At 38.3% G+C, this 14,465-nt stretch overlaps 1 protein-coding gene across 3 annotated transcripts in view; it reads left to right on the top strand.

Annotated features, from left to right (window-relative positions):
- Window positions 1-14,465, top strand: part of LOC149168547 (uncharacterized) — a 560,609-nt gene that overhangs the window by 239,934 nt on the left and 306,210 nt on the right. For 2 of the 3 annotated variants that reach the window (XM_089428301.1, XM_089428303.1), the window contains one exon: window positions 12,964-13,041. In XM_089428301.1, coding sequence (XP_089284427.1) covers window positions 12,964-13,041 — 78 coding nt within the window. The remainder of the gene's footprint in view (window positions 1-12,963; window positions 13,042-14,465) is intronic. The other variant, XM_089428302.1, reaches the window with a different exon arrangement.

The following is a 14,465-nucleotide window of genomic DNA, read 5'->3' as shown; positions in this document are numbered from 1 at the left end:
ATAGTCTTTACATAATGCACAGAACATCTCGTGCTCTGATCTGTTCTCTCTTCCACTTAGCTCTCTCTACACTATCTAACCTCTGTGTAACACACTCTGCCTACTCTGACACACTCAATACTGAATTACACAAAGAGATACACAATCCACACTGTATTCATATTGATAACTATTTACAGAAGAAACAGTCACACTCGACTGTTTCAATTCTCCCCTTGCTCATCCATCCTATCTTTCCATCTGAATCTAACCCCTTCACTCATTCCAAAAGATTACAATTTATACAAAATGCGGATTCATGAACCCATTTAGTTCAAATCTAGAAATCTCTCATTATTCCTTAAAGAATCTCTTTACTCCACTCTTTTCTCAAACAAATGCTAATTTAAGCTTTCAAATCCCTCATATCCTATTCAAACCAGATAATCTAACTGCTTGACCTGATCTCCACGCAGGGAGGATCAATCAGCTACTTATACCCTTTTCTGCTCAGATTTTGACAACAAATAAAACACTCTCATACATTTAAATTAATAAAATTAATTAATTTCTTGTCTTCCAACCCTTTGTTAGCCACAACATTTGATCATACCATCACATTGCTGACTAGGTCTAAATGCTCATGCATCAGACTCCCAAAGTTGAAAGTTTTCATGACCTCCTGGTCATGTGTTTCTTCTGCTGAATTTACTTTATAATTGGCCATCACTTTCATCATGCTGCTGATTCAATTCTTCTGCCACTGTCACTTCTGTTCTTCCAGGATTCCAAATCTTATGTTGTTGCTGTCCACTTTCCTTGTTGATACAAATTTCTTTCGTTAATTTCTCTTCCTTGCTGTCCCTCTTCTTAACTGACTTCATCTTCCACACATTCTTAACTTCCTCTTTACAATTTGTTCTTAGATGAACTCCACTGACCTCTGTCTACTGTACATTCTCCCTTACCATAGAAATTATGAAATTTCTGTCCAATTCTTCTTCTCCTCTGTCATTTACAAAATGTTGCTTGTACTCTACAGCTTCCCTTTCATTATCATTAAAGATAATCTTCCCCTTCATCTTATCAGGTTCATCTAATAACTTTTCCAGTAATTTGAATCTTCCCTCATCTCCAATAAGCATATCATTTGCATATGACTCCTCTTTCCTATATCAAACCAAATTTCTGCCACAATTATCAGATTTAAAGTTATTATGGATTTCTGTCTCCACAGATAACTTTGCCATCAAGTCCTTATACTGATCCTCTACAAAATTTATAAAACTGTCAATAAATTTCATTTGAGCACTTTCCTGTTCATTACAAAATATTCCCTGTTTTGACACAAAAATGTCATTCAACAATTCAAGAATTAAAATCTCCTGAAATATATCATTGTGAAGTATCCTTTCACCTTTTGTACAACTAATTAATGTTGTTTCATCTTCACCTACAACAAAAACAAAATTTTGGTTTTCTAAAGCTTCTTCATGGTTTACAGATTCATAAAAATAATCCACTTTAAAATCACAGAATTCCTGAACTTCTGTATTTGTCAACATCATCATACATTCCTTCACATTTTCCACACTGTCTGGATTTTCTACTGAAGATACTTCATTCTGGTTATCATCACAAATTTCCATTTGTTTGTCTTCAACTTCCTTAATCATGACAATTTCCCTGTCAATACCATCATTCTCAAAAGTATTAAATACATGCTAAAAATATCCTTCTATTTCAACTATTTCCTCAAACAGTTTCACTTCTTCATCAACATGCATGAGCACATTGTCCAATTGTTGTTCATCACCTGTCAAACCTAAAAATATACACATCATGTCAGTTTCAAAAATACAAGGCTCTTCATTTGAACTCTCATTGACCAGACCTTCATGCTCCTTTGAACTATTCAGATAGTTCACTAAGTTATTGAGAACTTCTTTCTCAATATCTCTGATTTCCCTTTCATCAAAGAAAACTTCTGGGACTGCAACTTCTTGACTTTGCTTGACAATTTCATCATAAGTCTGCATAACATCCCCCTGTCCTTCACAATTTTCTCCAACACTCAGTTTATCCAAATAAGATAACAATGTCTCATTCTCTTCTATGATAAGACTTTGATCTTTCAAAGATTTCCTTGACTTAACTTCTTCATTTGAGTGCTTTGTGTCAGCTTCGCTTCTCTTCTCTTCACAACCTTGAAATGCATTAGCTTCTCTCCCTCTGTCCATTTTCCATTGGTTTTCTATCCATGTTAATATTCCTTCTAACATGATCCAACAAGTTTTCACTAAGAGAAGACACAACCGTTTACTCATACCTTTTAATTTTCTCCACCAATCGAAGTCTTGAAAGTCTTCCTGCACCTCCTTTTTTGTTTTTCTTGTCTCCGCCTCTTTCACAGAGTCAATTTCATTTGGCTGCATACCTACAACTTTACATTCACACAAATAATTAATCCCAAAATTATGAGATTCTCTTGCCTGTGAAGATGCTACCAACACCTTTCTCTCATGCTGATATGTGTAGATCATCTCTTCGTCATTATCATCATTATCATCATTGTCATCACTGTCTCCTTCTCCAAGGAGAGATCCTTTCTCTGGTTCACAAATGTATTCTACTCCTTCATCCTCAACTTTTCGAAGCATTAATTTCTCAGCAAACAATTCTTTGACAGGCCACTTAACTCTTTTTCCCACATAAATTCCTTGTTCCAAATCTTCTCTGATTCCTTTCTATACCAGCTTCTTCAAATGATTGAGTTCTGCCTTCATCTCAGCCAACTCTATGTCCATTTCTTCTTTACTCATTCTTTTGAGTCCAACTGCTTTGGCACTCTTTTTCCTCTATCTGTGACTTTCCTCTGTACCCCTGTTATGACTATCAATAGTCAATTCCATTTCTTCCTCTGGTGAACTTTCCTTGTTCACTGGTGAGTTGCAACTAGCCCTTTCTTTCATCTGTAACAAGTCTCCTTCATGCCTCACCAAACTTTTCTGAGTTTAGCCTTTTGGCATCTATTGGTTCTTTCCTCGAACCTTTCACTGACTAGCAATTCTACCCAGCACTCCTCTTGCTGGAATTGTTATCTTTAAGACAACTCTACCCACAATCACAATTGTGGAGCTGCCTCAACAACTTCTACCCAACCGCAGTTGGAATTTTTTCTCAGATTCTCTTGAACACTCCTTGCTCTAGGCTGTTGCATCTTCAATTGCTCACTTCCTTCTTTCATTCAGTAATTTCATTTACTGTTGGGTACTGTCACCTTTACTCATCTGAGAGTTCTTCTTGCTTCATCTTCTTTAACATAGCTCATGTGCTATGATGCTGATACAATTCATTCTACCTTCCAGCAATTTCGCTGCTTCCATTGACCTGTACAATCTTATCTCAAGATACATCAAAGCACCTTTCAAACCTGCCAATTTTCCTTCAAAGATGTCTTAAAACTAATTCCCATTCCATCAGTTAAATCTTTGCCAAATGATTCATCTGTTCACTATTTCATTTAAACTTCTCCATTCAAAAGACTCCATACAGTCAACAACTATTCTTCATCTTACGATTAAGATTCAATTTGAAATTCACCTATATTTACAAATTCATGACACACTACAAATTCCTTCTGATAATTTGTTGTAAGCAAATCCTGTCTTGCTTCTACAAATTCCAAAATTCATTCCTTGTAGTGGTTCTTCTTTTAGTCCTATTAAACCCAATCTCTGTTCTTTCAACCATCAATATCATTGTCTTCAATGATACTTTTTGCAATCCTTAATCATTGAAATTCTTCAAATCATTTAAATGATTTCAGTCATAGCAATCCACTCTTCTATTTGACTTTAAATTCAAAACCTTTTACTTCAATTTACCTTTTAAATCAAACCAATCATTCAATCAACTTACATGGAAATTTCATTTTCCTGAAAGGAAAACATCTTCTCCTCTGAAATTTCACTCCCTTGTTGTTCTTCAGACATTCAAAACAAATCTTTGTAAAATCGCAAAATAAATCTTCTTACCAGATCTGCAATATCTTGTAGTAATTCCTAGATTTCAACAATTTTGATAGAATATCAACTGCCTCTAATTAAGAACTCTGATAGGTATCTCTAATGTTTTTCTAATCATCCCAAGACTTTTCCTTATAGTTCCTCTGCTGAAATTGCTTCATTCACTTCTTTGTCACGGCTACTTGCTGAGAATAAAATTCAACCCTTCAACCAAACTCCATAGAGCATTGGTCTAGCTCTGATACCAAAAATGATGCCAGAAAACTGACATCCTTTAAAAATCCCATGTGGACCTATGAGTTATGGGTCCACATATACAACAAAAGCCTTTTCATTGGTGGATTTTAACAAAACCAGACCAATCACCAAACAACGGAATAAGACAGAACCTACCAACGAACGTCGGACCCACTCCGAACGCATACAGCCGAAACCGAAATAAAATAAATCCCATTTCAATTCTTATCGGATTTGCTTTTACCACAAATATTATCGGGTTAATTCTCCGCCATTGATCTCACCCTTCAATCCAATGGTTGATGATACACCGGAGCATCGCACATTGCAAATCACATTTTCTTAAGGCCAAGGTTCATCCACTCATGAAATATTGTGATGCGAAACTAATCGAAGATCCTCCACCATTGATCAAAGCACTTGATGCAACGGTTAACAACGATATCTGGTGAGGCACTTGCACGAGGATTACCCGCCCTTACGGAGCCGATAAGGAATATGAATCCTTCATCTATAAATGTTTGGGTCCAGTTTTGAAATTAATGTCCGATCACTTTAAGACCCGATATCCGTTGGATATAAGAGGCCATCAAATTTATGGCCGATGGGACTTCAACTAGCACACGGTTTAAAAACAGGGTTAACTCCCGCAATTGACTGTGACCTAAGAGTTGACTATGAGATCGACGGCTAGGAGTGCAGGGCTTCAGCCACGATCAAGAAATCCGTACACTCTTGCCCCCGCAATTTTTGATCACCGTCAGATCTGCTAGCCAACGGACGGTGTTGATTTATTCTGGGTTTTCTTCACAAATTTAACAAGTTCCGCCAAGACTTAGCACTTCTGCCAAGTTAGTCGGTCTCTAAACTATATACTCCGGTTTCTTAAAACATATCCAAGCTCTTAACTGTTCACTGTAATTACAGAGGATTCAACCTACGATCTAAGAAGCCAATCACATAACAAAAGACCACGCAAAACAAGCTTTGTACACAAACTCCTTTTATTCATAACAATCTTTACATAATGCACAAAACATCTCGTGTTCTGATCTGTTCTCTCTTCCACTTAGCTCTCTCTACACTATCTAACCTTTGCGTAACACACTCTGCCTACTCTGACACACTCAATATTGAATTACACAAAGAGATACACAATCGACACTGTATTCATACTGATAACTATTTACAGAAGAAACAGTCACACTCAATTCTCCCCTTGTCAGGTGACAATACTGGTTGGTATGATGAGATGCAATGAGATAAGTTGAAATAATAGCTTATGAGATGGCTTACCAATCCGACTCTTCTTATGAGATCTCTTTAGTATCAGACTGTCCGTGTACCATCATGAATACCTCGCTAGTTAAGAGGGAGTGTTGAAATATGTAACTAGGTTCGGTCCTCATATGTACTCCTAATTCTTGTATATTGTAAATTGAAAAAGAAATTATTATTATTCTTTTTTGTAGCATGGGTTTCATGCTCAAGGTCATTTTATTTTAGGTCAAAGCACCCATTGAGTGCTTCTAGGTTTTGTCATTGAGTCAAGAAGTCAGAGTCATTGTCATATGTAAAAGACCCCATTGGGCATCTCATGACATGTCAAAATAATTATTTTTGAGTTAAAAAAGTCAAAATATGTGAAAATTCGGGAACCCGAATCCTATTGTAGCAACTGGGAATAATTCTCCTAATTGTTAAATTAATTTTTAACAATTTATTTACTGTTTGCTACAACAAATATTAAATCAATCACACTACAACCTACACAAATAAAACTGCAGAAGAAATACTAGCACAAACACATAAATCTACATAGTCATTTTTGTACCAATGTCCCCGGAAAAACCCAAATTGGGAAAACCGATGCAGCAGTGAGCGTTTAATTTATTATGCAGCAGTGGAACCTGAGTACATCTATGGATGCCCAACTAGCAATCCAAACAGCAAGAAAATCTTAGTAAAATATTGAAGGGAATTACCCTTCTCCCACAGACAATCTTTGGCTGGACTTTCCTTATCAAAACTCGACTTTCTGGAGCACTACGTCAGTCTTTGCACTGCTATGCGTAGCTGGAGGGACGACATGCTATGGAATGGGCTCAGATGAAGTCATTTTGCCTCTAGAAGCTGAGCAAATCGTTGCTTCGGCTCTCTGGGACTCCTTCCCGGCCGTTGGAATTGAGAACACATTTTTCTCCTCACCAAATTGATCTGCTTGACTCATGCACTGCGTAGTCCCTCGGCGTTGCCTCTCTAGGATAATTTGACTTGTTGTTGCCTCCCCAAATCTGGAAAATCTTTCCTTCGGCTCACTGTTCCAACCCTTCAATCACTGCTTCAATCTCACTGGCTTTCTCTCCAGCAACTGATTGCTGCTACTCTGGGAATCGAACTGCTCAAGTGATTTCTCCAAGCCCCATCAACTTCTTCTTATAATCCTCTGTTGAGACTTCAACGACCAAGATTAGATCTTAATCGATGGCTAGGATGAACTTGAAGTATATCCGCGTGAGTTTCTAGAACATTCACACCTTGACTTAATTAATTCTGATTAATTAGTCATATTCCCTAAGTTTAGACTTAGGAAATATTTAAAAACCGACTAATAATCTAATTAAGTCATTTCTAGGTGGAATTTTTAGAAACGATTTTCGGGTTTTGGGGATCTCATGCATTCTAGCCTCTACACAAAATTTCAAGGCTAGAATGCATCAGATGCTACAAAAACTAACACTCCCACTTAGTGAGGAATGCGTTCTAATGATCTACAACACATCCTATGACAACACCCTGTCTCTACGTCATCTCTTGTGACGTCGCTGATGTCTCGCTACTGGGTCCCACCAACTATTGCGCAACTCTGATATGTGTTGCATCTGTGCTGCTTCTGACCCTGCTGAATTGCTGCCAACACTACATCTGCACTGCAACTTCGTCTCCATCTGTTGTTGCTGCAACTCCCTCTCCATCTATTGCTGCTGCACTGCAACATCTGCAACTGAAAAGATCCTAAATACTGGATCAATTGTGATTAGTATGATGCATCTTTCTCCTTAGTCTCTGACTGCTGCTAGCATCTGTGCTGCCGTTGCGGAATCTGCACTATTGCCGACTCTGCACTGTGCCACTTGCACTGTTGCCAACTCTGCACTGTGCTCCTCAACATCTGGCTGCTAGTAGTCTCTACATCTATTACTCTTGCATCCAATGCCACTGGTCCATCCTGCTACTGAATACTGTGGGCCGTCGTAGCAAGGTATTGATCCAAGAGGTGGAACTTCTCAAGGATTCTGCCCAATTGTAGCACTTTGGGGCTGCAAAACTAAGTCAACCCACTTAACTGCTAGGGGTATATCAACAAACATGGCGAAATATTCCTCCAGCCTAGAGGAAATCCTATCAATCTCTATTGATGTTGCCTCTTGGTCCTGCTTCTCCTCCTTGCCCTTCTTCCTGAGAGGACACTAGGTACTGTAGTGACTAAGGTCACCACATTTGAAGCACTTGACCTTTGACAGGTCCTTCTTCTTTCACTGCGTCCCCTGTTCTTGAATGGGAACCTTCGATGCGGGGCCCACATTCTCCTCTTCCTTCACCTGCTTCGATCCGCTGCTGCTGGCACTGAAGTAACTCTTTACAAGAGCTCGCGTTAATTCCTCTTGCTGCAAGTTAGCCCACATCCTGTCCCACTCTAGTAGCTTGTCTCTACCCAATATGCTTTGGACAAAGACTTGCCACTCCTCAGAGACACTGTTGAGTGGCAATCTCACAAGCTCTGTGGGTTGAGGCGCTGCCCCAATAGATGACAACTGATCTTGGACCTCCTGAATCCTAGTGCGGAAGGGGTCTATGCCTTCCCCTTTCTACATCCTAGTGCATCTTATCTTCTCCTCTAAGAACATCTTCCGCTGCTCTAAAGTGCCCTAGTACAACGTGGTGAGAGTCTTCCACATCTCTCTAGAAATCCCTTTGCCAGATATGTGTGAAACAATGTGATCTCGAGCACCATCAAGGATCAACCTCTTCGCCTGCGCCATCTCCTTTCTGTACTCCTTCAGTTAATCTGCATCCATGGGGATTGCTACCACTGCATGTATAAATGTCTTGAGGCCATATTCATCTAGAAGGAAGGACATCCTTGCATTCCAGATGACATAGTTGGAAGCACCATCCAACCTATCCTGATCTCGAACCCCAGTAGTGGCCATCTCAACCAATGTCAAAAATATCCTTTTCGCTTTTGCTCAACTGCTGCTTAGCTATTCACACTCCCTTCTGGAGTGAGACACTTTACACACAATGACTACTGATCTGCAAGGGAAATCGATCTTCTTGAGACTAGAAGTTCCTTGAGGAAACTTTTCCCTCAGTGTGTGATCTTCTTCCACCTGACGCTAGCTTTGCTCTAGCAAACTGCTGCAAAACCACTGTGTCCATTTAGAGATCTGCTCTGCGAAAATACTGGGCTGCTCCCTCTGCCTCTGGAATCCCTCAATCTGTAGAGATCGAATTTTTCTGCCTTACACTCGGGAAAATCGAATCTCCTTAAAAAATTCAGCCTCTTGGCCAAGTTGACTACGCTGCCTCTGGGATTTCGATTTGTTTCCCACACTGAGCAACGAAACTCCCTCTTCCTTCGCTACTGAGCTCTCCGACTGCTCATCTGCGCTCTGATACCATGTGAAAATTCGGAAACCCGAATCTGATTGCAACAACTAGAAATAGATCTCCTAATTGTTAAATTAATTTTTAGCAATTTATTTATTGTTAGCTACAACAAAAACCTGAATCAATCACACTGCAACCTACACAAATAAAACTGTGGAAGAAATAAACGCTGGAAGAAATACTAGCACACACACATAAATTTACATAGTTATTTTTGGAACAATGTCCCTGGAAAAATCCAACTTGGGAAAACTGGTGCAGTAGTGAGGGTTTATTTTATTATGCAGCAGTGAAATTTGGGTACATCTATGGATGCCCAACTGGCAATCCAAAGAACAAGAAAATCTGAGTAAAATACTGAAGGGAGTTACCCTTCTCCCACAGGCAATCTCTAGCTGGACTTTCCCTGTCAACATTGATCCTCTTGGAGCACTGCGTCAGCCACTGCTTTACTCTGTGTAGCTGGCTGGACTTCTTGCTATGGACTGGGCTCAGCTGAAGTCATTTTGCCTCTGGAAGCTGAGAAAATTGTCTCTCCGACTCTCTGGGACTCCTTCACAGCCATTGGAATTGAGAACAATTTTTTCTCCTCACCAAATCGATTTTCCTAACTGAAGCACTGCGCAGTCCCTCAACACTACCTCTCTGGGATAATTCGACTCACTTGCTGCTGCCTCCCCGGATCTAGAAAAGATTTCCTTTGTCTCATTGTCTCTGCCCCTCAATCACTGCTTTGATCTCACTGGCTCTCTCTCCGACAATTGATTGCTGCTACTCTGGAAATCGAACTCCTCAAGTGATTTCTCCAAGCCCCATCGATTTCTTCTTATAATCCTCTGTTGAGACTTCAATGACCAAGATTAGATTTTAATCAATGGATAGGATTAACTTGAAGTCGGTCCACGTGAGTTTCTAGAACATTTACACCTTGACTTAATTAATTCTGATTAATTAGTGATATTCCCTAAGTTTAGACTTAGGAAATATTTAAAAAACTGACTAATAATTTAATTAAGTCATTCTAGGCGGAATTTCCAGAAATGATTTCTGGGCTTTGGAGATCTCATGCATTCTAGCTTCTCCACAAAATTTTAATTCTAGAACACATCTGATGCTACAAAAACTAACAAAATACCCCTCCAAGACCAAGTCAGCGTGGAAGCAGAGATGTCGGCCTAAGTAGGGCATGTCGTCCTCCTTGGAAGCCTATATATAGGAGAGCATTTGACCTCTTATGGTTTCACTCACTCATTCACTCATCTATCAAGCGAAGGACAAGAAGAAGAAGACAAGTGAAGGACTTGAAGGACAAAGGAAGATTTTCAATCTCTCTCTCTCTCTATCTCACACATGCGAAAGGAAGGCTAGGGTTTTGTAGCTACTAAGTCGAAGTTCACTAGAAGCCAAGGAGGGTCGAACTCTAGAGAAAAAGAGGCAATTTGATCTCTCATAAGGCATAGAAGAAGTCGTCCAAACGAAGGAAGGAAGAAGTTCTAGAAGTCATAATTCACCCACATGTGCGAAGCAGTAGTTGGTTGCAAGGGGCAGAAAATTTCAGAGCTGGAGTGGTGGCCGAAAATCTGTAGCTGGGGGTCGAAGTTGTGCAGTTGGAAGAGATTTGATTTTGTTTGACTTGGTTAGAAGCAGCACATCATCAAGGAGGTCTAACTTGGTCTTGGAAGAGTATTGGTCTTGGTCTAGAGGTCTTGGAATTCGTCATTTAGAGAATCTATAAGAAGAGAAGAGATTTGTTGGTTTTTCTCTTAAGAGAAGAGGTTTCAGCCCTGGCTTGCAGGCTACATTTTGTGTCCTTGTGTTCTATTGATCTTTATGTTTTGGTAGTTGTTTGATGATAAGAACAACATAATAATAAGAAAAGAAGAAGCTAATAATCAAGAAAAGTAAAAGAATATCACAAGTAGTTATCAAGTCTAAGAGAAATCTCCTCTTTTGTAGCCCTATTGATTTATCAACAGAAATATGGGTTTGGTGAGTGAGCTTAACAGCCTGAATGCAAGTGTGCATAAGTCAGAAAGGATGCACATCAAAGCAATGAAGATGGGACTTTGGTAAGACCATGTGATCTTCATGTGATGAACCTGAATTGATATGTGAATCACGAGTGCAATGACTTCTTGATAACATTCTTTTACATTTGCAGGAAAGAAGCAACACCACCAAAGAAATTCCAAGAAAGGCACACCGCACTATAGATGGTGGCATTGTAGTCATAATGTAGCTACATGTGGGAAAGAAATTATGTAATATATCCTTTAATGGAATAACAAACTGTTAATTTTAGATAACAATGGTATGTTCTATGCTTAAGAGCAATTTTACTTCAATTTTCTTATTAGCCCAATATCAATATCTAGATTAGCAATCACATCAACATGATAGTAAAATGCCGATAGAACATAAAAATAATAGTAGAAGACAAGAGGACACAAGATATGGCGCCAGCCAGGGACAAACTCCAATGTGGGGAAACCCTTTGATCAATTCTTCTCATTATTCTTCAAAAGTTCAGCACACAGAGAGAGCACATTATGCAATACTCACTTGCCCAATCATAGTGAAATCTGTCCCAACAAACAACAACTACAGAAAGCCCTAACTAGAAAGTCAACGCTGGTCAACAGGGAAGAATTTTACCTCCAAAACAGCTCAGTCAAACTTGATCAACTCGGCCTCCAACAGCAAATCAAATCAGCCCAAAAGCAATTAGAAAATATCCAGTCAAACCTGGTCAACGAAAGTCAACTCTGCAGTCAAACAGTAAACCCTATTGCAGTCAACACTGGTCAAACAGTATGGTCTGCTTCGTTTTCTGTGCCCAGAAATGCTGTCTGCCCAAACAGATATATCCCTCAGAAAACTGCAGTCAAACAGGTCAACCCTTTTGGTCAACACAGGAACAAAACTGCCCTTCTTTGTACATGTGGAGAGCTGCCTCAGAAATCCGTACCCAATCAATGAAGGGGAGAGAGATATGTGAGTGAGTGACTTTTCTAAATGAGGAGGAGGCACCTTGTATTTATATGCAAACGTTGAGGATGAATAGATGTGATTGTTGGGATTTTGAGCCTACATTAGTTTGCTGGCTTACCTCGACAATTTGTCCATAAACAAAAAAAAATTATAATTCCATTTGTGTATGTCAGAATGAAACGATCTGTATATCAATCCTACACCTCTCGGAGAGAGGAATCCAATAAAATATCAGCTGCCTCATATGAGCTGTCCAAGGTGAAGTTTGGTCCTAGTTGCCAAATTTAACACAAGCAAATAGCCAAGTCCCATTCAAGCATAGTGCTCTCTCAAATACAATGCAAAGAAAATATTTATCAATGTTCTTAAAGAGGTTACTCTTTCTTAGTTATAGTAAGAGATCTATTGGGCCAATTCATATTTATGATGTGTGGAATATGCAAAAGAAGTGGGTGGGTTCATAAAAGTTCACATATAAAATGTTAAAATGATAACTGGTATGATCCCACCAACCTCATTTGCATATCCCACATGTAATAGCCACCAATTGGCCTAATTGATCTCTCACTATAAATAAGAAAGTGTAACCTCTTCAAGAACATAGATACATATTTTCTTTTTATTGTATTTGAGAGAGCAAATGTTAAATGATAATCAAATCATATGCATGCCAATATTCAATAAACTCATAATAACAGACAGGAAAAATATCATGGATAATGGCCATTGGATGGACCAAATAGATATTCTTTCAATATTTGTGGTAGAGAGTTGAGAATACTTGGGGATAAATAAGGGGGTTCTAATTCATGCAAGTCTTTCTTGCCATATTCTGACAAAACATTAGAAATTTTGTTGGTTTTTGCCATACTAGGCTTAATTCCTCTTTGCAAGCTTTTTCCTTATTTGTAAATTACCGTGATAAAGGAAAATATTTTGGATATGCTAGTAAGTTCTTATTATATTTCATGATAAAGGGTTTTTTTCACATATGAATGGATGATTATATCTACTACTGTTAGGAGAATGATGTAGCAATTTTTTTAATTTGCAGTACAGTTTCACCAACATATGTTCAGGAAACACTTTGCTCGGGTTGGTTGTCCAATACATTACTGCAATATCGTGAAAAGTAAGCCTTTAATTTCTACCCTTTAAATCTTACATCAATACCCTGCAGTTATGCTATTGGTAGAAGGAAATGGGTTAAGATGGTTACTTTTGTGAGCAGAGTGGTGTGCATTATGATATTGTTTGTCCAATTTGGTGTTTTAGGCTATTCATGTTGAGTGGAATACACAAAGGCCTACATATTAAGGGTCACTACTAGTTGTTTTTCTTGCAAATATATGGTTCAAGTTTTTCTTCCTGATATAATCACTGAACTAATTTAAACAATAATGGTACATATATTACTGAAATACTCGGTAAAAAGAACTAAATTCTAGATATATGACAGATATTTGATGAAAAGAACTAATCAATGCCTTAACGGATCAAGTGATGATGAAAGACCCTCTTCCTATGATTATTGTTTTTAGCATATATATTACTGGGCGAGATAAAAGTATTTTGACTTTTATGTTTTGCTATCTGTGTAATAGACGTTGCATCATATTCAGGTTAACTATTGAGATTTTCTATTAAGTTTTTTCATGAGGTTATCACGTTCACACTAATTATATGCCTGCAAAGGGTAATCATATTGATGATCTTGAATTCCTTTTCTAAAGATGCTTTACAAAATTTCAATCAAGGATGTAAAAACAAAGACCTTAACTTTCCATTTATGATAACATTTGTGGATTTTGGGTGAATGATTAATAAAGAAAATGAGACCCTCAAATGACCTATGCTTGTCTGATCTTAATAGTTGTATTGTGCTTCTTTATTTATAGTTCTTGATTTAGGTTATAGGCTTGGGTTCCACCTCTCATGCACTTTTATATCGATTTCATCTTCTCATTCTATTGATTGCTTTTGATAATTTTTGTGATTCATTATGGGAAATACATAATGACAAGGATAACTGAAAACGAATCCACTGATCACCACACCTTACAGGTATCCTTCAACATTTTGCTTGGTGATACTTACTTCCACTCAGAGCTTGATCAAGTCCATAGCGAAGATACTAGTGATCAAGCTGAACCGATCATGGCTGTGGAGAATAGTGGAAGATTCAAAGGTTTGCAATATTCTAGGAGAAATATTGACCAAGGCAAAGCAAGCTTTAGCTCTGGAGTTGCACCTCAAAAGAAGGACAATTCCCAAGTACAAGCTCACAATAAACCCAATTCAAAACCTTGAAAAAATTATGTAGCATTACATGTGGATATGACTAATGTGTTAACTAAAGTAAATGTGCAAGTACCTCTTATGGAGATGGCAAAGATTCCTACTCAAAGGAAAATTAGGAAGGGTTTTGACTTTGAGGAAGGGCTTGAGGACCCTTTTGTCTTTCTGCAAAACATGTATTTTGATAGGAAAAATGGAGCTCATGAACTATTCTTGCTATCTCTAGTGATCAATAATCTAATACTACATAACTATATG

This window comes from Pinus tabuliformis, chromosome 4_2 (assembly GCF_031772625.1).
Source record: "Pinus tabuliformis cultivar Carrire ecotype Pingquan chromosome 4_2, CPIR1, whole genome shotgun sequence".
Taxonomy (NCBI): Eukaryota; Viridiplantae; Streptophyta; class Pinopsida; order Pinales; family Pinaceae; genus Pinus; species Pinus tabuliformis.
This window is presented reverse-complemented; position numbering and strand designations above follow the sequence as displayed.